At 31.4% G+C, this 23236-nt stretch overlaps 1 protein-coding gene across 8 annotated transcripts in view; it reads right to left on the reverse strand.

The window, feature by feature from the left end:
- LOC133202718 (phospholipid-transporting ATPase IF-like) overlaps window positions 1-23236 on the reverse strand; it is a 40332-nt gene that overhangs the window by 6152 nt on the left and 10944 nt on the right. For 4 of the 8 annotated variants that reach the window (XM_061338582.1, XM_061338583.1, XM_061338585.1 and 1 more), the window contains exons 4-29: window positions 20180-20260; window positions 16940-17047; window positions 15988-16116; window positions 15542-15761; window positions 14641-14722; window positions 14376-14517; window positions 14149-14230; window positions 13768-13883; window positions 13199-13357; window positions 12795-12964; window positions 12414-12556; window positions 11960-12063; window positions 11497-11610; window positions 11147-11269; window positions 10037-10191; window positions 9095-9254; window positions 8372-8474; window positions 7738-7883; window positions 7417-7476; window positions 7079-7206; window positions 6483-6541; window positions 5408-5487; window positions 4803-4868; window positions 4126-4232; window positions 3677-3848; window positions 752-799 (exon numbers count right to left, since the gene is read on the reverse strand). In XM_061338582.1, coding sequence (XP_061194566.1) covers window positions 752-799; window positions 3677-3848; window positions 4126-4232; window positions 4803-4868; window positions 5408-5487; window positions 6483-6541; window positions 7079-7206; window positions 7417-7476; window positions 7738-7883; window positions 8372-8474; window positions 9095-9254; window positions 10037-10191; window positions 11147-11269; window positions 11497-11610; window positions 11960-12063; window positions 12414-12556; window positions 12795-12964; window positions 13199-13357; window positions 13768-13883; window positions 14149-14230; window positions 14376-14517; window positions 14641-14722; window positions 15542-15761; window positions 15988-16116; window positions 16940-17047; window positions 20180-20260 — 3057 coding nt within the window. Of the gene's footprint in view, window positions 1-751; window positions 800-3199; window positions 3250-3676; window positions 3849-4125; window positions 4233-4802; window positions 4869-5407; window positions 5488-6482; window positions 6542-7078; window positions 7207-7416; window positions 7477-7737; window positions 7884-8371; window positions 8475-9094; window positions 9255-10036; window positions 10192-11146; window positions 11270-11496; window positions 11611-11959; window positions 12064-12413; window positions 12557-12794; window positions 12965-13198; window positions 13358-13767; window positions 13884-14148; window positions 14231-14375; window positions 14518-14640; window positions 14723-15541; window positions 15762-15987; window positions 16117-16939; window positions 17048-20179; window positions 20261-23236 lie in introns of those variants that run through there. The other 4 variants (XM_061338586.1, XM_061338589.1, XM_061338587.1 and 1 more) reach the window with 2 other exon arrangements.

Genomic DNA, 23236 nt, shown 5'->3' on the forward strand with positions numbered 1-23236 from the left:
AATGTGAAAAAAGTTTCAGCCTCTGGATGAATAGTTGTACATGTAAATATATATACATGTATATATATATATATATATATATATATATATATATATATATATATATATATATATATATATATAGAAAGCACAAAGAAATTCACTTTTATAAGGATACCCACTTCTGCCCCAGCCCGGGGTTGAACTCCGGGCTGGGGCGGAAGTGGGTATCCTTATAAAAGTGAATTTCTTTGTGCTTTCTATATTAATATTTTTTCACTTAGGGCAGTTACGTTAGTTTAAGAGTTGTTGTAAAAATGTGCTTATATATATATATATATATATATATATATATATATATATATATATATATATATATATATATATATATATATATTATAAAAATTATATAATTGGGCTTTATGTATAATATTCCTTGAATAATTCAATATCAAACATGAATCACACAATGCTGCTCAGTACTGAAAGTACTGCTACCTTTTCATTTATATATAAATATTATACAGAACAAGCAGGTTTAAAGCAATATAGCTTTGGTGATTATGACAATTTATCAATATGCATTCTGTATTTTTGCTCAGACAATAAAATTTCTTTTTCCAAAATGTTTGCAAAAAGCACAGGCCAGTCTGTACAGTGAATTTCACATTTTTGGTGACTTGCATGGCTTTTGTTTAGTATGTGCCATAATTATAAGCTTATCTGAATAGGCTATAAATAGACTGTAACTGGTAAATAATGCCACACTTACTCTTTTACCAAAGATGAAAGGTAAACACATGAACCATGAACATTTCCACTGTAATGCATACGTGACATTTATAACATTGATACGTGTCTTTATCTAAATTGAACTTTTATAACTTTCAAATAATTGCTTTATTCCATAAAGCTTGTTTAATGATAAGATTCTTTGATTCCAGAACATTCATGTATACTTATTTTGCAGGATTAACATTGCTGATGCTACTGGCACAACCCTTCATGTTCAGACTGATGAGAGTGAAATCAAATGATTTTTTTCATAAACAGAACAGGCCCATGGGCCACAATGCTAGCCTGAGTTAGATTGCTGCCATTGTCTCTCCCAAACTAATTTGTAATTGGACCTATTTTAACCCCAAACTTATTAAATTGTCTAGCGTTTCATGGGCAAGGGAGAGAAGGGGAAGGGACTAGCAATTAACCATAACATAGAAAGTTAAAATGTTTAACTAAATACCCTCCAAAGAATTTACTTAATTTGTACATTATGAAAAAAATTGCTGCAAAACAATATATTGGTGTTCATGCATCTACAGATATTTCAATTTCAACTCAGTCAGAAGGTGGGAAATATCAATTCACATACATTTGCATATTAAATTCTTTTAAGTATTCTTGGAGCATATTCCACCAACCAACTACAGGTACAAAACTATTTAACAAAAATACGAATGACAGCCTAAAACGCCTACCAAGTCAAGGGGAATAAGTTTATGATATGACCTTAATTTCTGTCTGTTAATAAGAAAATGTGCTGCATGGAGTGCTGGTAAATATGAAGCAGTGGAGGAAACATACATTGTAATGTATTCACTGCAATTAACTACTCCTTGTCGAAGAGAGTCGATACAACAAGATGTTAAACTTGAATTTGCCTAGGTAACTATCCACAAATTTGATATAATTGCCCAATGTAAATGGAAGGTGTATATATATATATATATATATATATATATATATATATATATATATATATATATATATATATATATATATATATATATATATATTAGTAGATGCTTTATAAATGTAGGATAATGTGATTTATATCTAATTTTTTCTGTCAAATGGAATTTCAAGCCTAACTCTTGCTGTATAAGCTCTATGCGATAGTCAGACACTCACATTGGAACTTTTAAGAATCAAGGGTGGTCTGGAAATAGGATTTATTTACCTTTAAATTTTCAGTCAAGCTTTCATGTATACTGATCAGGTTATCTTATCTTAAAATGATCAAATTCTTTACAATCCGTATAGAAAAGGTCTAAAAACTTTCACAAGATGCATATACTGTCAAATTGAAAATGAATGGTGCACTATATACAAGACCCTTCAATTAGTTACCACCAAAATAATGTTACTCACATTGCCTCTATAATTTACCATACTTAGGCTCCTTGGATCTAGTTTACTTGGGTATTAGGGTTAGAGTTTACTGTATTAATTCTTAGGTGTTAATATGCCCCATATTTCCATCAGTCTAAATCTAGTAAATTAGGTCTTGTATGTCTACAATTTACAGTGAAATCACTAATTTTCCAGCATTCTTTATTTTTTTTATTTATTTATTTTTTTTTTGTATGAAGAGTCCCATTAATTAATCTGAATTATTTTTCATATGGTGTGATTTGTTCTCCGCCTTCTGCTTTGCTTATTGAAATAAACTAACATTTAATTACAGTCAAACCTTGTTATCTCAAACTTGACAGGATAAAGATTTAACTTCGAGAAACCTGAAGATTCAAGTTAACAATGGTAAAAACATAAACTTAAGAAGTGGTTGGGACTTCCAACTCACTTCAACATATCCCTGGTATTCAAGATATCAGTGTTCAAGATGACGAAGTTCAACTGTATTACATATATATTCAAAACAGACATGAACCACTTGGAAGGGTTTCGATTTAAAAAAAAGAACAAGTAGGGTACCAAATAAAAAATAGAGGTGTTGGCTTCTTCAAGTTTCAGAGTGGTTGCATGTATATTATGGTTTTAGTAGAGAATATACATAGTGTACACACAAACACACATACATGGTAGACACAAACACACATACATGGTAGAAAAAGAGTATTCCAAAAGTTGTGTGAGTAAATATTACATGTAGAAATATATACAGTTGTACGTGTAGATATACTCTGGAAAATCAATGGGTATAATGACAGAAAATCTTCTCTATGATCATCTGTCATAGCTAGTTTTCCAATATGTATTCATTAAAAGTGTAATCATACTATTATAGATGAATTATTATATATCAATCTTAAAAGATGCAATTAACATCACAGGTTATAACTTAGAAGTAATGCCCTTGAACAATAAACTCCCTCAAGTGACTAGTATTGTGGAAAAGTCATGCTCAGCCATAAAATTAACTGTTACAATGTACCGCAATCAGGCGAAAGTGACAGGGTCAAATTATCGAAAAAAAACTTACAAATTTTTTTTTTAATCCAAACTTAGATAACATACATTGAACATCTTCTGTAAGAAAGAGATCCATGATTTTTTTTTTTTAGTTTAGTAAAATATTACCCAGAAATACACATATAATTTTTTTACTTTTTTGATAACTTCAATTTTTAACTTACAACGTGAAATAGATGTACATAGAAACATTTTTGTAGTGAAAATGCTCTTATGAAATACAGTACCTGCTTGTAAGGAAACAATTTTTTTTCATTAAGTCTACAAGCTATGAAATATTTTGCTTAATTTTCCTGAAGATTCTCTTTAACCTTGTTTCACTGTCAATACAATTACCAACTCCTATCTTTCTTCCATCAATTACCGGTATAACAATGAATGTTACCAAAAAAATACCATATACATTTATGTGCCATGCAATAACATATCACTCTAGCAACTACAAATAACAAATATAGGAGTGCCATATACAATATTCACCTACCCTTCTCTTGGTAGACTCTGAGATCTTTTGGCCTGTGTCTCGAGCCACTCGAATAATGATGTCAGGAAAGAGAGCTATGACTGCTAGCACCACTATACAGAACCACACTGTCCCACATCCGAGACTAGTGGTGTACACTTTATAATAATCCTGCAGGGTTTGTATCAGGGGTCTGCATGTGATAAAATAAGCATGTTTGCATGGAGCAGTTATACATTCTTCCAACATTTTTTTCTCTGGACATGTTATGTGTTATTGTTATACTGTACTTGTAATTCAAAAAGTAAGATCTAATATTCATTTAGAAACCCTCAAAACTGAAAATAAGTCTAATTTCAGGCATCAAATATTGCAAATTGATCAATTCTTTATCAGCAGTATGCTGTATCTTTCAGTGAAAGAGAATGGTAACTAAAACAAATTTAAGGCAGAACTTAGTGAATACTTACGGCCAGAAAATCATTGTGTAGACAAGAGTCATGCTGACGTTGCCAACACCTGTTATGACATAAGCCATGAACATAGGAAGAGGCCAGAAATAGGTCTCTAAACACAACTGTAAAATACACATAAAAGCAATTAATATGTATTTGTAATAATAAATTTATACTCTGTTTACTCTAATTTCATTTATAATTTCACAAATCTTTTCCTTTTTTCAAAAACTAAATATTTACTACTTTTTTTCCTTAAACTTCTTTGTACTTTTATTAAATATCCATAGATTAAAGATTAAAAAAAAAAGGGCACCGCAGAGCAAAGCATCCCCTCGTAAAATAGCACATCAATCCCAATATGTTACTACTTCCATTATGCACCCCCCCCCCCAACCCCACCAACTCCATCCTCCAACACACACACACAAAAGTGCATTACTATAGCCACCCCCCCCAACCTTGTTGCGAGTTTAAACAGTTATAAAGTTAAACCCTCCATCATGAATGATCCTACTCGGCCAAAATGCAGTTTTCATTTAATGAGCTAAAAAACTTCAGCCAAAATCTATCTTCAAGCCACTGTTCTGACCTACGATTTTTTCTATGAACCCTATTTCTGTTTACCTTCAATAAATACTGATTTATAAAGTTCATTTTTCTAAATTATCAGGGTTTCATTAATTTCATACCTTTAGATTAACTGTAATAACACAGACTGTGTAAGCTATTGTGCCAAAACTCCAAATACCCATCATCTGCAAAACAAAACAGTCTTATATTAGAACAACATCAATACTTATGTCGAATTGGAAATATATATAAAAAAAAAAAACTGTTTTCCTGCAACAAATACAACATCATTTCATAAAATATTTTAATTACATCTTTATAATGATACAATATCCAAAATCTCTGGTAGTAATTAAACTTTAACCAGATTTATTTCCTTCACTGAAATTCTTACAAAATCCATATGAGGTCCCAAATTCATTATCCAATAAAATGTTTTAAGATTAAATCTTGGAATAAAAATGTGCCTAGAATATAAATGTATGCAAGTCTGGTTCAGGTTGGGCTATGAGTTACATAATGTACCTTATTAGAAAATACCAGCTGCCACCAAACTAAAACTTGAATGCCAGTCATTGGACAAACACTGTAGCATAAGCTTATTTCAACTTCAAATGAACTAAAGTAACAATCAAACAACTAGATTTTCTCCCCATTTTCCTTCACTAGTTGCGTAAGTATCCTTGCATTAATTGTTTTCTAATGACTAGTAAATATTTCCTACCTGTCCATTTGGCCACAATGGAACATCGCTTCCAAACAAAAACACAACACCAAAGAAAAACACAAAAACATGCCATAATCCTACAAAGGAAATCAAAATAGCTGATAGTAAGTGTAACAAAATTTCTCTATCTGATTTTTAAACCTATACCAATAACTTTTCATAATGAAAAACAAAAATATGAACAAGCAACGTAAAATCTTATATACATGTAGCTACTGCATGAATTCATGAAAAAAAGGAATCATGCAAATCTGGTAATAAAATTACTATTTAAATCTATATTTAGAGTTTGAATAGCCTTTCAAATTAATTGCAATACCTCTTATCTACCTGATTGGTAACATAGACTTCATTTTCTAAAGACTTCCACATTATGTAAATTAAGGATTATTATATACTTTTTATGCATAACAGGTCTTTTAAAAAATGATGGGAAGTTAACAATACACGAGCCATAGGGTTTTTATGTGATTTGTGGCAGACCAAAAATGTGATCAAAATAAGGTTAATAATATGTGTCTACATCCAAAATGGAGAAATGTGTGAAAAAGTCTAAAGAAGGGCAAATGAGATTTTTTTTAAATCAAATAGAAACATGCATTGGTCTGGTGTAAGTTATTTGAACTATAGATCAAAATAAATGTTAGGCACACTCATGTTACTAGATTTCTGTTTTGAATATTTTCTTGCAGGAACACTTTCACATTTTGTGCAAGTTTACTTTCCAAATCATCCAGTTAAAATGTTGTGATTATAGGTACAGGAAAATTTATACATGAATCTGACATCAATGAAGAATTGGATTTCAGTTACTAAATGAAGGGATCTCAGTGTCAGATTTTTACCTTCTGATTTTACACTGTAGAAATTGAAGAAGAAAAAAACACTCTTTGTAAAATTATTCAGAGTTTAAATGTGTTTGTACTTTGCTTTCTTTTCACTAGTTCTGTAAGTTCTGACTTAATTTTTAAAAAAAATGAAAGAAATTATTACCTGAAATACAGTGTTGGACCTTTAAATCAAGAAAATGATTTATTTAGCAAATAAGAATTGGATTTTTCAATATACAAACCTAATGCATTCCATTTAAGGAAATTTCTCTTGTTTAACATTCTATTTTTTGTAATTTCTCTGAAATGAAACAAAAATCATAACATTAAAGAGTTCAGTCCCGTTAAAGAATGTTAATATTAAAGACTGAAGTTGAACTACAGTGCAGAATTATTTGAACTACAGTACAGAATTATTTACACTTTCTATAAAATCATGGGAAACTTTCAAACTCTTCATCGACTGGTCACTCACAAATGATTGTTCTCGCAATTTGACGTTAAAGTGCCATTTCGCAATAATAAGTACCCACGAAAAATAAGAAATCTACAGTATTTGTATACATGATTTTTTTTTTATTCTTTGAGCCTTACTTGTACAAGTGTAATTTTTATTGTTGAGCCTACTTGTATAGAGAGATTTTTTCTTTAAGCTTTACTTGTACAAGTTTTTCCAGTCTTTGAACTTATACTTGTATGAGTTGGTTTTTTAAATCTTTGAAATTACTTGTACAGTTGAGTTTTTTTTTTTTAAATCTTTGAGTTATTACTTGTGTGAGTTTTTCCAGTCATTGAGCTTACACTTGTGTGAGTGGGTTTTTTAAATCTTTGAGCTTACTTGTATAAGTGAGGTTTTTCAATGAGATCTCGTTGTGATATGTGCTGCTCAAACAGGCTGTAGATGAAGATTGGCAGTGAAGTCATGGTGATGTTATAAAACATGAGATGAAAACTCGCCAGCAGGGACTGTGAAATTAAAAAAAATCAAAAATATAAATATATTACTACATGTACATGTACTAGTCTTATAATAAAACAATGTCAGATGCAATCAATGAGAAACTCTAAAATTGTGAAAATACACCTCAACTGAAATGCTCTCCAAGATCAGAATTGCATTTAATTTTTTATATCCAAAAAAAAAAAAAAATCATGACATAATTACTCAGAACCAACCTGTTGTGAAAATGATGAATAAAAAGCAAAGAATAACTGCATGGTGATAAAGGCTACATTCTACAAAAAAAAAAATAATTATACATAAAAATGGTAAATTATCTTAGGAGCCAATAAGATATTTATTCAGAAGGATGTAAATTCATGAAAGTTCAGGAGAGGGTGAACCAAGAAATCCACGAACATTTGTCCCCCACAGACAATGATGATTCCACAGTAGTTGTCTAATTTGTAACATGAAAATTTAAAAAAAGATCTGAATGCTTCATATTGGCTTGATGATGCATAAAGGTAAATTAACCGGAATGAGAGCTAGCTTACTTTATAAAAGAAATATTGGACTAGAGTTGCAAGTCGGTAGTAAAAATAATGGCCATGGACGAGAAGAAGTCGTTGTAGAAACCGGAACTTGGCAAATGCATAGTCGCTGTTACGAACAGCCTGTCTTCCTTCTTTTCCCATGATTCCTAGAAACAGAAGTAGAGTTAGCAATTATAGTGAAATTTTTTAATTATTCACAAATTTCGACACAACTTTTTTCATAAACATTTTTTTTTGTAAAGCTTCATAAAATTTAAGATTTTTATTATATTAAGTGCTTAAAACAATGATTTGTTGAATAATGGGGTATGTCATAGTTAATCGGCCATCAAGACCTTATCAAATAGAAATCTGAACTTCAATATCTTGAACTCTTAGCTAATTCAGTGTTTTATAATAGTCATGCTTTACTCAAAAATTGAAGTCTGACTGTATTTATTTTATATTTCAATCAAATGCTACTTTATGCCAGAATTGAAAACATGGGACTTAAAAGTAACAAAGTGTGTTTATAAAATTTGGCCAAAATTGAATCAAAGTGAATATTACTCATTTTCATGACTCCTCTATGAATTGTAACAGAGGTACATGTACAATACCTAATCCTATATGGGCCTCCTGAATCATACAATACCTAATCCGACATGGGCCTCCTGAATCATGCTGACATCATTAGCACCATCTCCAATGGCTGCCGTCACTGGGGTGTGCTTGGCAATCTTCATCAGCTTCACAACCTAGATAAAACAGAGACATCTGTCATAAATATACATTAAACACACCATCATAAAGATACATTCAACCCACTGTCATAAATATACAATCAACCCACTGTCATAAATATTCATTCAGCACACTGTTGCAGTGCATGTTCTAGATTCCATTCACAACTGGTGATGTAGATCCTAGAGAAGTGCTTTCAATTTACATGTACATGTACCAGTTTAATCTTTATTATAATTTACTACTCTCAATCTAGTGTAAACTCCAGACATTGTAATGCTTGCATATTGGGATATTTTCAACCTCATTTTGCTTCCTATCCAACATGGTTAATCTTGAATGGAGATTATCTACATATATACAAAACATGTAATTTTTCAAATATGAGCTTTCACAGTAATCTATGGCTTTGGCAAATTTAAAATAAAGAAAACACTTTGCTAAAATATTTGGGCAAAAGTAATGTGGCAAGAGTTCCCCAGCATATGATATGATAAATGAATGCAGATACATGTAGATATAATGAGTAATTAATTTTTTACTATATATATATTATTATATAAAATGTTTCTGTGAATAAAACATCACTCTAAATCATAAATTGGTTTGCATCCTAAGCTACAATCTCAATTACCTCAGCTTTCTGTAATGGAGACATTCTACAGCATAAAACTGCACCACACATTTGACAGAGTTCTCGGAACACTTCACTATGCTCTCCAAGGGCAAAGGTCAGACTGAAGCCATCTACGATCAACACAAATTGCTGATTGGAGGAATTCAGAACTTGACATCTGAAAAGGTCAAATAATAAATTTAGATGTACATGTATATATTTCAGCATCCTCAACAGTACAAAAATTTCTTTTTATGACATTTCTTTGAAATGACGCACAAAAGATTTTTCATCTCAAATATCAGAGCCAAATAATAAATTATTTCTTTCTATTATGGTAAAACAGGCTTATATGGAAATACCAAGGACTAACAATATTATTTGTTATAAAAGTAATTAAATATATATCTGAAATATTTATACATGTAATATTAACATTGTGTTTTTCTACTTAACAAACTAAGAAATCGATTTGAATGCCATTTTTTTATATACTCATGCGTAAAAATATACACGGAGAAATTTGCGCTAAAGTGACATCACAATGAGGCTACAGATATGTTGAAAAAAATGTAACAATTTAGGGCAGTGAGAAATTCAAGCACTGAGTACATTTTTGGTGCTTTTAAACATGTAAAATGTAAATATAAGGAATGTTTTTAAGTTTAGTGTGAATTATTAGTGTGTAGCGCACTTCATGAAATATGCTGTGTGGTTTACACACCAATAACTCATACAAAACTGAAAAACGTTCCTTAAATACGTTTGAAAACTATGGGGAATGAAAATCACTTTGCTGTAAGCATGAATTCATTATAAGTATGTTCACTGTACCTGTGTTTTACTCTATACTAGCTGTCTCATTCATCCTATACTACAGATAAGATACCTCAAATTCTCCCATTTCCCTACTGTGCAGTTAATATTTTAATACTTTAATATACAGGCTTTTTAAAATACCTGTGGATATTTCTTGTGATCTCCTCCCCACATGTTGTGTGATCAGTACACGTGGCTTTTGTCAGTCGTAGTTCCTCCATTCCATCATGAATGTGGCCAGCAGAGTAACTGATGTTGACTGCAGTTTCTTCCTTGTCACCAGTTAACACCCAAACCTTCAATATACACACAAAGTATCTGTGTCTGAAATGATGCTGCACAATCTGTACCACAATATATTTATTCAGTAAGCTTTAAAAGTAAAGTCGGAACCTAGTGTGTCCTCTAGACTATATAAACTAGTCTCTACAATACCTAAGTAGGCTAATCTTTACAATAACCTGTATTCACTGTTCCCTACACAAAGCTGTATAAACAAGTCTCTACATAAACTGGTCTCTACTTAAACTCACAGTCTCTACATAAAGTAGTCTCTACATAAATCTATGTTGACTTATCATGTCTTCTTTACACTACCCTCTAAACTGGTCTCTTCACTATCTGTGTATATCAGTCTCTAAACCCTTCTGTATAATCTTGTAAATATCCATCCTAAGTATAGCGCACTCTGTACTATATTCATTAGACCTGAGTATTGCCAGCTACCTAACAATACGTATCACGATACAGTCATGCGATACATGTATCATGATACAGCTGTCAACAATTAAATTAACTAATATCTTTACATTTATAATTTTCCACAATTATAGAAAATATAAAAGGAATGTCTTGATACCCCTAACCAAAGTTATTTATAGGTTGACTTGTAGTCTTAGCATTGCATTTTTTTATTGCTACCTTGTTTTTTTCAATCATTTTGTAACATTAAAATTTGTTAGATTGTAGAGTTTTCAAATAAGACAATTAAAATTAACTTGTACTGTATCATGATACATACATGACGATACGATATGCGTATCGTGAGACGTTGCGATCAATATGATCGATGTATTCGCTGTATTGTTACACCTCTAATACTCATGCCGTAGTCTCTGCTCTACCATGAGTACATGTTCTACATACTACCATGTATACACTATTTCTTGTTCTACCCAGTGAGCTTTAGTCATTACCCTACCCTGTGTACACTGTTTTCCAAAATCCTAATTACACTGGCGTCTATACTACCTTTATGCCAGCTCTGCGTAGAGTGGTGATGGTTTCTGGGACACCATCCTGAAGTCTGTCTTCCACAGCGGTGGCGCCCAGTATGTGGAGGTCTCTCTCTATAGCCTGGAAAGCTTCCTCCAACTAGGAAAACAAACAAGTCTCATCAAATAAATACACAAATACACTGGAAATCAGTTGCTTCATCTTATAGGTAAATTCATTATGCTAAAATATTCTACCTGAAAAGTTTTACAGTGTATATCTTAACCTTTCACATAAACTGGTCTTTGTTCCAGATATTCATACAAGTAGTATTTATTATTTACATATACATGGAATAACTTCAGTGTCAATGAAATATTGCTCACCTTTTCTTCTCGTTTATCCATTGCATTCCTAGCCTCAGTCAATATGGTATCCACCTTTTCATATTCTTTTGGTGTAAAAACCCTTTTCCCTATGGCCAATGTTCTTAGACCAAGCTGCAAAATTTTAGAAATTCTAAACTGAATGAAACTTTTTTAAGTTATTAAAAAAGGTTTCCTACAAAACTTAAAAAAACAAAACTGAAGAGAAAAAATGGTTGATAAACTGATATGAACAGGATGAGAAAATTCTTTAAAGAAATTCACTAAACCTTCTCAAACTACATGTGTTAATTGGTATAAAACATGTGCAACCCACATAGAAATTTATGTTTCTAGTACAAGGTCCATTATTTTATCAAAAGTTTGCATTGATTTGATGCATTGTTCATTGTGGTATAAATGCACATCTAAAACACAGGTCTAAAGATACTTGTAAAGTTTTTTATGTTTATTGTGTACTCACCACAGCATAGTCATGTATGTGTTGATTGGTCTTTTCAATCTCCCCTGATATTCCCAGCTTTAGGACTGCCGTCTCAGCCCCTTTACACAATAGCACAATTTCATCTGTCAAAAAAAAAAAAGTAAGTGCCTTCTACAGTACAAAGATTTTTTTTTCACAGTATGTTTAATGGAATCTCCACATATGCACACACACAAACAAGTTTTCTTCAAAACACTGAATGTGCTACCTTTGTAATTTTTTGAAGCACATTACGGGGCAATTAAAAAAAATGAAGTCAGTATTTCATGTATAATCCAAAAGAAAAACATTTTTGTATAAGTAATATAAAGTCAACTGTTTAAATAACAACTTTTCAAGAGTGACTTTGATATTTGCTAATTTGATGAAACATTGCTTCAATTATCCCATTTAACAATCACTGCTAAATCTAGTAAAGACTAGACAAAGATACCATTTTCTCTCTGGACAATGACACTCATCCTCTTCCTTGTGGCGTCAAACTCCAGAACATGAAGCAGTTTGTATCGCCTCATCTCCCCATGGAATGTTACCTCCAAATGGTCATCTCTTGTACCATGGAACACAACCCCATACCTGCAAATAAAGACATAATGTTTATAGAGAATTGAATTTTTTTTTTCAAAATGTGCACAAATGAAGCAAATTGTTTTTTTTAATTTCTTTTTGTTGCCAAAAATAAGACTTTAATGAATAAGCAAGGACTAAAATAATTCAGTTTATCAAAACTTCATACTTACTTGAACGTATACATATGTACCAACATATGTATAAATCTATACAAATGAAAAAAAAAACAATCTTTTTTTTTTACCTGCAACAGGCCTCCACAAAAGCTTTCTCATCAGGAGAGGAAGACTGATATTCATACTCCATCCCTGTGTGACTATAGAGGGCCGATGCCCCCGTCTGTGTGGCCTCATGGTGGTCCACCCTTACAGTGTGACAAAGGGCAAGTAACTCCAGAAATTCCTCTATCTCGGGCTGTCAAAAGATGACATAGCATTCAGTAGGGTGTCCATTTTTTATAAGATTTTAAATTTTTTCTTCTGCATGAAATATATTAAGATTCAAGCTTCAGAAAAAAAAAAATCAAGATACAAATATACCAACAGCAATATATGTCAATGACCATCTATCATATATTGATCAATTCTTACTACCAATAATTCTTAAATCTAACCATAAATTATTAAGTAAGATTTTTAATTGCCATACTGTAAGTCGAAGAACAGGTGTGCTCTGTCCTCCTTGAGTAGCCATTTCATGTAAATGCCCTCCGACTTCTTCATATTTAATTGCATTGATTGAACACTGTCGGAACTGCATATCATTCTCCGTTAGAGTGCCTGTCTTATCAGTAAACAAGTACTCAACCTAAAAAAAAAAAGCAAAGATATTGTACTTATCACTTATCCATATTATGATATTTCCTCACAGTTGCAAAATTTGAAATTAACAGGTATATTTGTGTAAGCTTTCATTATTCCTTCTACCGGTAGATAAATGCTTTGAAAGATTTGTTAATCTGTGTGTCTCACAGATAAGCAAAAGGGGTATATTATGCCAAGTAAAATGGGGAATTAAAAGCTTGAACTTAGAGAGTTATGAAATAACTGGCAGGCATTTTCACAAGTAGTACATGTTAATATTTTAGTCTCTAATGTAAATATCTTCTTAATTCCAACAATATTTCACCATGTAATATACACATTAATGGATCATGTCACATGTAATATAAGCCCCCTTCAACAATTGATGATAGTTAGCCTTATGAGTCTACTCACCTGTCCGAGCTCTTCATTAAGGTCAGAGGTATTAGCCTGAGTGGCTGAGTCTGAGTCTTCATCATACATCTCCAAGTCCCACTGCAAAAACAGGGAGCCCACAAACTTCTGTACTTCTATAAATAAAAGGAAATATACTGTACAAAGCACCTGCCTTCCATGAAAATTAAAAACTATAAGACCGTCCCAGAAAAGGGGTTTCCAACTACACAGTGCAATTTTTCTAAAATCAGAAATTTCTTATCAGAGTCAAACATTCTCTTTAATGTGTGCTATCCAACACAAATTCTTATTACACAAGTTATAAAATTAATCATTTATCTTTGAAACATTTCAATTACATAACAGAAAAGAATCATTTGCCAGTCTGACTTTACTTACCTACAGTTACATACAAAGAAATAGGAATGATATAGTTGTATAGGATCATGAAGGACAGGAAATCTGATATCACATTTTTAGCCTGTAAAATATCAAGACAAGAAAAACAATGCTCTGTACACACAGACTTTTAACAACCTCATGCCATCATAATAATGCCACACATTTAATATTACACACTTAGTCAGAAAACCATATTTTATTCCAAAGAAAAACTTCACACTTACATTTAGGCTTTGTTTGGCTCCAGGTATATACCAGGGGTCCCCAATCTTGTCTTGGTTCATATACCAGTATGCTAAAACCGTACTCACTAGTGCTTCTAATAATAATATCACTAGGAATATGATTAGGTAATTATTCATACCCCTAAACAAAAACAAAAAAATCCGTTTCAAACAGTTACTTTTTACCTGTCAGAAACTTGTGAGTATGTTTCACATGTTTTAATGAACAAATCCCCAACTTTTGAAAACTTTTGATTATAAATACCTTTCAACTCTAGAAAATTTGGTTATTTTAGCTTTGGAATTCAAAGCCATTTTGGTATCTGGACCTGTGTAAATTGCACAACCTAAATAAAAAAAGAAAATTAAAATCATTTTTTTTTTCTTTACATATTAGATATCCAGGGCATATCTCATAAAATATTACTAATTGTCAGATAGCATACAATGATTTTCTACATAGAACTTGAGGTACTTCGCACATTTTTTTCTTAGCACATTTTTTCCTAAGATAAATATACAGTGTATTTCTGAATTTAAAAAAAACACGATGCTGTTAAATAAAGTATATGTCTTCCAGATGATTCAATATGCAAGAGGATATTCTACATACAAACAATTTCTAGAATGAGACAGGCTCTTGACAAATGAGTTAATGATACAAGGATATCAACAATCTTGTTCTAAGTCGACATTTCACAAATTTTATGGTCAATAAAAAGACACTGTTTGCAAATACAATCTGCTGTTGGATCAAAAGTTAACTGAAATCTTTCATGTAAATTATTAGGCCATTGTTTTCACACTGAATTGACTACAGTTTTTTTTCTGTTTACCCGATCACAACAAGAAGTACACTACAGGTTTGACCCTTCTGCAAGGGATGCTTACTTCTCCATTGCACTTGATCCAATCTCTGTTATCATAGGTCCATGTTGGCACTGCTCATAATTTGTATTGTTCAAATGGACTTTTTGAGAATGATCACTGTTTGTTATCTTCACATTTCATCAACAATAATACATAATAGTACCTAATAATTTTAGTAATTCAATTTAAATGCTTATGCATGTGTATTTTTTCATAACTGAGAGATTTGAATATGCATTTCTTTCGAGTTCAAAATATTGATTTACATGTAAATTTTTTTTCAAAGATGTAATTACCATAAATAAAAGGTGTATTTTTGAGTCGGGCTCCCCTGAGTAAGATATTTTCTGGTCCCAAAGATTTCAGAACACTCTCTGAATTATTATTGAAGATAGTTATACGACCAACAAATTTATAGAGATCTGCAATAGGCTGCTGGCACTCAATGGTGGCACAGAGACCATTAAAATCACTCTCCATCTGGAACTCTCTGGTCTCAGGAACACAAAAGTGGGTCTAAAAAAAAGTTTTAATTCTAATATCAGATGGAAAGAAACAATTAAAGGAGATAAAAAATTATTGTTATACCTTTAGAAATTGTTACCTACTTAAACCTACATTTAAAAAAGGCTAACATTTCCAACCTTTTACTGAAATGCATTTTGCTGACCCCTCGAACCAAAATAACAATAAAATTTATGCTTTTTTTTTTTTTTGCAGATTTATCTCCCCTGTCAGTTACCTTAAGATTGGTCTCTCCATCTAAGTTAGCTGTTTGGACATAACACTTCCCCTCTGGATCATAGGAGGATAGCATTACCAAATCACATGGAAAACCTTGATTTAGTTTCACTTTCACTATGTCTCCCACCTGTTTAGAAAATAAATTTCTTGTACATTGATTATAATTATTTAATTTTCATAGAATACTATTTTTGAAAAAAAATTGCACAGAGCAATCAATTAAAGCAAATACAAACATAAAATTTTGGGCACTCAAAAATTTTGCAAGCTGTTTTTAGACAGCTTATCTTCAGAAAAAAAAACGTTCTCCTCATCTTAAATTTCGATAATAAAGCTTGATCCTGACTTTATAACCTGGCCTTGACCTTGAACAAATATAGGGCCTCTGTACTGTGTTGTTTGAAGGTCACTGCCCAAGTTAACACTTAATTGTCTTTCTTCATCACAGTGGAAATACATTCAGTCATTATGAGGACTTCAACCTTAAGATAATTGTGGTGTACGTTTACATATTAGTTTTCATCATCTAAGAACCTGAACAACATATAGCAATTATCTATTTTTTCAGAGAAAACAAATACCAGAAAGATTCTATTTGAAATTACCACTTCGTAGAAGGAATGCTTTAGAACATTAATCTTGGGCTTTTATTCCATGAAGATTGAACCAGATTTGGGTAAACAGCATGTATATTTCTATAAAAAGCATCCAGGAAAGTTCGGTTGCTAAGAATTTTTTAACAATTCTTGATCAATCTGGGCTGCATTCAAGAGTGTAGTGGCTATGTGGCCATTATGATCTTGAACCATATGCTAGCCTAGCAATAACAATAATTAATTCATACAGTGCATTCAGTATGACCTAGATGATATCTACCTTAGCAGCTAGGCTAGCTGCTATGATCTTGAACGCAGCCCAGATATCTTGTATGTAAGTATAATTTGACTTACTTTGATGTTCTGTGCCTTAACTTGAGTGAGCTTGCCGTTGTGAACAATGAACGCTTTTCTATTGTTGACCTCATTATCTGCTTTATGTCGCAGCCAGTCCTCATAACCCTTTATAAGACAAAAACTCAATTTATCAGCAATTCACAGACCAAAAATTTAGAGTGTAAAAATACAAGAAGTTCTATATCTATAAATTTCAATTCCATACTAGTAAATAAACTTTAATTTTCTGCAGTTATTGATAAAAATGACTTATAAGTTGGCATGTACTATTAAGTCTGTCTTTTATTTTTCGTCTATGGAAATAATAAACAATTTTTTTAATTTCAATCTGTTTCAGCTTTTATATCTTTTAATCTATCACTTAATATTACCCTTGGTACCTATCTAATTTAATAACCAAAATGTCTGGGAAAGTGTAAGTGAGACAATAGGAACAACTTTCTCTTCATGGATAAGCAAATTTCAAGTCAGGCATAGAAAGGAATCTCTTTGTTGATTAAAAGAAATGTATAACTTTCTAGACACCTGAGAATGTTTTTTCAAGATGTAGCCAGACAATATTTAATTGCATAGTTGGGGCCATCCACAGCATAATTGACCAAAAAAATCATGGAGGTGCAGGCCTTGCATGAAGGATTTTCAAATTAACTTTTAAAACATCATCACATGTGTCTTTAATAAGCTGACTGTCTATAGACTTTTTGCATGTTAGATTTTCAAGAATATTTCAATCTCATTTTGTTTAAGTTTACTTATTACTTAATGCTTTTTTGGTTAATTATTACTGTAAAAGCAGAAATATTCGTTGGGGATTTGATTTCGTTTATTTCTTTGTTAACAATTGCCAACAAAATTACATGTAAATCTCACACGAAAATTTTATGTGCCTATATATGGAATTGGGTTACTCTTGAAACAACGAAATGCAATGCCCATGAAACCTTCTTAGATGACAAAACAACGAAATTTTATCCCCACGAAAATTTGTGCTTCAACAGTAATTTGTGCTTCAACAGTACTTACTTTTTTTGGTACTTTCGACATTACTTATTACCTTTTTTGTTACCTCTTGAAACAACGAAATGTAATGCCCATGAAACCTTCTTAGATGACAAAACAATGAAATTTTATCCCCATGAAAATTTGTGCTTCAACAGTAATTTGTGCTTCAACAGTACTTACTTTTTTTGGTACTGTCGACATTACTTATTACCTTTTTTGTTACCTATTACTTACTTTTTCTCATCGAATTTTTTTTTTTTTTTTAAATTTTGGTTACTTATTTTATTTCTTGACTCCTCAATTAATTTCTTTTTTGATCACTTATTAGTATTTTTTTTATACTTATAACTTAATTATTACAGGTTTCTTATTTTACTTTCTTTGTGTATGTGTGTGTGTGTGTGTGTGTGGGGGGGGGGGGGGGGGGTATACCTATAATTTACATATTGGTTATTTACTTATTTACTTACTTATTTTGGTTTCTATTTTAATTTCTTTTCTTTTTTTAATTACTCATTAGTTATTTTTTGGTAACTTATTACTAAGTGTCTGGTTATTTACTGGTTACTTCTTACTTTTTTTCATTGCTTATAACTGACTTAATTTGGAATGAGCCCCCAGCTAAGACGGAAATCTTTCAAACTGATTAATCCACACAGTTTCCTTCATAAAAATATTTTGTCTTCAAAAACTGTTTTGTCCTGTTAAGTATTATAAAATTGCTTGAATTCTAGTCTCTATTTTTTTTTTAAAATGTCCTAATAAATGAAAAATTCCATTTTAGTGAGCAAGTGCTCATTTCTACTTAAAAATAGGTAAATCATTGCAACACATGTACCTAAAATATTTAAAGCATGAAGATGCTTTATTTGATTTCAAAAATAACCAGAATGCAGCATTTAAAAGAAAAAAAAAGGGGGGGATGACTGTGAATCAAGACTGAGGAAAATTAACAAAAAAAACTGTACCAGGTTTTTATAAATCAACTTCTAACAAGAATATGTTGATCACAGATCTATAGCTCTCTTTAGCAAAAACAGATGTTTACACCTAACCCAAAAAAAAGACAGCATCAACATAAACAAAATTGATACGATTTGAATTCTTCTTTCTGTCTGTTGTAAATAAATACATAGAAAACAGATGTTGTGTTTACGATATACAAAAGGGTGTAGACAAGAAGTTAATTACAGCACGTAAAAAATTACATTTATATCTATATACTACATGTATTTTCTAAATATGTCTGACATTTAATATGAAAAAGTAAATACTAAGTGTCATTTTTATTGTATATAGCCTTATAGCTATAAATGAAAAACAGGTCAATACTGGAGTTTTGGGGTCAATCAGGCTTTCTCACAGTTAACTATCAATTTAAAAAGATTCTTGGACTAAACTGACAACAATTTAAAAGTTCAGAAAGATATTACTCTTCCCTTCAGGATAAAGCAATTTAGCAAGAAGTTGACAAAATCACTCTAATTTCAAAATTAGTTCTTTTTTATAAGTCTTATAGCTAATGTTAGATTAGATTGTAAATAAAATTCCTCCATGACAAGCAATAAAGGAGACATTTTATTTATACACGTAGGAGTGTCAGAGGGTGATTGTGGCCTTGAATCATAATTACACTCCTATATTATAAAAGGACTAACAAATAGACATTTTAGTATAACTTATGTAACTTGTTTCTACATCCTATTTGATATTCTTTTTTTCTGTATGAAACTTCCTACATATAGAAATTTACAAATAAAATATGGTTTTTAACTACACTGTTAAATAATTTCTTAGAGAAATTTTAAGACTAGCATCTCCCTTCCAGTGGCCTGATGTTTCAAAATCTTTCCAATAATTGTATTTTATAATTTGTCTTGATCTCTGAAGAAATTGTCTATTTGTCAATATATTGTTGAGAAATTTTTTATTTTTTTGTTTTTGTAACATTACTTTGAATTACTGTATACTGTATGGCCCCTGCTACAGAGACTACAAAATGCTAGTGGGGCTGAGCTGGTTACTGCTACAGAGACTCAAACACTTGTTGGGCTTAGCTAATTACTGCTACAGAGACTCTAACACTAGTGGGACTATGATGGTTACTGCCACAGAGACTACAAACATTACTGGTGCTATTCTGGTTATTACCACAGAGAACTACAAACACCAGGGGGTGCTTCCATATCCGCTGGGGACCTTAAAAATTAAGCTTGCATTAGTGACTGAACTCACCTGTTTGATGGCTGTGACAGATACAACAAACACAAGAGGGGCTATACTGGTGGCGGGACTCACCGGACTGTCTATTATCAACTGAAAAACAACCATATTTTCATTTATCACAGGTTAATTCTCGGAACAAAAAATAATAAGATACCAAGTTAATACTTGAGATTGTACAAAAGAATTCAGAAATGTCAAATTAAAACTTTTAAGTGATCTTTTTTTTTCTTAAAAAAATGATAATTGTTGTGCAATTATCAATGTAAAAGTGTCTTGATGCTTCTAAATAGACAGTTTTAAATTGAACATGTAGTTGCTTTGTTTCTTTTATTCATTGCAAATTTAAAGATCTGCATGCAGACAGTATAATTATAAATTCAATGTTATACATGTATATGCAAAATTCAACCCAAAAAAAATTGCATTTACTTTTTTTTTTTGAAAAAATAATTCTTTACGGAGTCCTGTTTCTAGCCATGCAGTGTTTATCAATTCAAGTAATATTAATTCACTAAAGCCATACATTTTTCTGATTGGATGTACCCTTTGATTCTATCTCCTAATTATTCAATTCCCTGTAAACTGTACCCAACTTTATGGCTAAATGTACTTTAGTAAAGTATAGAAATTCTTTCCATTTGTCTAGACACCAAAACAAACCCTGAGATTTGTAACTGATAGCTTCCCAATTACATAAGAGGGTGGCTTTGCATTAACTTCACTGAATTCTAACAATTTTCTTGATGATAAAATTGATCATACAGGAAAAATGTCTACCAGGCGCATAGCCAGAATGGAAGTGAAGTGCATGCAGAGAACCACGGGGGGGGGGGGGGGGGGGTTCTAACTTTCACAAATTAAAATTTTATTAATACTTTACCAGATTACCATGGTTTAACTATGCTTCAACAAAAAAGGGGGGAATCACCCTTTCAATGAACATTTTCAATGGTAAAAGGTTAGGTTTTGAAATGGGGGGGGGGCAGGCCCCCCCTGCCCCCCCCCCTAAACTATGTGTCTGCTGGTGAGGGCCCAGAAGCCCCGGAGTTTTACCAAATATTTCATTCATTTTCTTGCAAAATAAAAATTATGCCAAATAGCTTTTGTTAACAAAAACAAAAAAAACCAAAAAAGACAAAAAAAAAGACATACTCATAGTAATGTTAATTTTTTTAACACCAATTTAAAATTTCCATGGAAACTTATTGTACATGTAGTTTAGGTTTAATATTTAAACAATATTGCTATCATATACTAACCCTTTTTTCAGCGTTCAAAAACGGGTATACTAAATGTTAATTATTAAACAAAAAATATATACTAGTAGATCATAGCATTCAGCGATGTGTTTGATCTCATAATCTTTTCAAAACAATATATAAATGTATCAAAGAACAATTACAAATTAATGAATAGTTTATTGGGATTTAGCAATGATTTAATAAATGATTTCAAATTTTATTATACAGTCATAATAATATAAATTCAAATTGAAACAGTTTTACACAAAATAATGCGAAACACGAATACTTGTTGGATTGTTATGAGATTTTTTTCATAGAACCTCTCTCTCTCTCTCTCTCCCCCAATGGTTTATTTGTTTGAAAAATGATGTGTACGCACTTGCGTATTTGCATATAGGCAGCTACGCGCCTGTCTACTGTTTAACCACTGTTACAATTCTTGTATTCCTTGGTTAAACCATTGCAAGATTCACCCTACACAACATTTTCATCATTTCTTGATTAAAGAATGCATTTTCTTAATTAATTAAATTTGTACTACATGCATATAAAGAAAGAGCTCTATGTTTTTTGTTTATCTATTAAGGCCCTAACAAGATGCATGCATGCTTCTGGCATTTATTCTTCATTATGAAGAAACCTTGACCAAATTATTTTTTTTCTTGGCAAGTAACACACATTGTTTTGATGTGTTTATCAATGCAGCATTGAGATGAAACATCACATTAAATACTTCAAGAGATTTTAAGGTGCCCTTATCACCTTTGACCTTTGATCTCACTTTATATCGAATTTTTGCTACAGTTTCTTCCTTTCATCAACAAAGAACCAAAAATTGACTAGTACAAAAAAAAACATAAGCATATTTTGTTCGAATTTTTCAAAACAGAATTTTTCTGAAATCTTACAAAAAGTGAGTGACCTATTGGCCAATATATTTTGACTTCAACTCCCTAACATACATTATTTATAGTGACCTTGATAAATGACAGATGACCTTTCATTAATTAGCTACCCTCCATAATCTTGATGTACATACAGATTACAGAAGAGATGCTGTATCTGATAGTTAAAACAAACACACAGTTTGGGGAATGTGGAAACTAACAGCCTGTTCAGAGGTGCATTATCTGTTCACCTGTTGAGGGTCAGAGCTAATCTACATCCTGCTGACCTCCCTATTTAAATGGAGGGACTAGATAAGATATTGCAGATACCTCTTTCAAAAAAATAGCTACATGCTCTTCCATAAACAATAAGCCATTTATTGTGAAGACAATCTTTAAAATCTACCATTACTTCTGCAAGGAGACCCAACCCCTTTCTGTTGATTTAAAGACATTAAATGAATTGTATTTGACATAATTAGAAATACCCTGCTTTAACCACTATTAAGTTAAAATCTGCACCATATGTTTCAAGAATTTTTTGATAGAAATCCGCTTATGATGAAATTAAAACCACATTTGTAAGTCTACATGACCGTAATGACTATAACAAACACTTTGCATGCTTTTACATGTGTTTTAAGACAAGTACATAAAAAAACAGTAAAAATGCTTTATCTTTTTTTAACAGTATGACAAATTTAACTTCCGTAAGTTTCCACTTTTATCAATTCTAAGTTTCCGTATGTTTTGATCTTTATCAATTCTAAGTTTCCTTCTCCTTTAGAAAATATCTAAAATATCTAAAAAATTAAAAAAAAAAATAGAAAATATCATAGAAATTCTATTTGAGCAGCCTGGCACCTGTGTAAAAATATTAAGTTTAGTAAAGTAGTCAACTAATGCTTTAAAATAACCTTTTTTTTTCTCCAGCC

This window comes from Saccostrea echinata, unplaced genomic scaffold, assembly GCF_033153115.1.
Source record: "Saccostrea echinata isolate AGI-Se365-2 ecotype Australia unplaced genomic scaffold, CSIRO_AGI_Sech_v1 ptg000047l, whole genome shotgun sequence".
NCBI classification, from domain to species: Eukaryota; Metazoa; Mollusca; class Bivalvia; order Ostreida; family Ostreidae; genus Saccostrea; species Saccostrea echinata.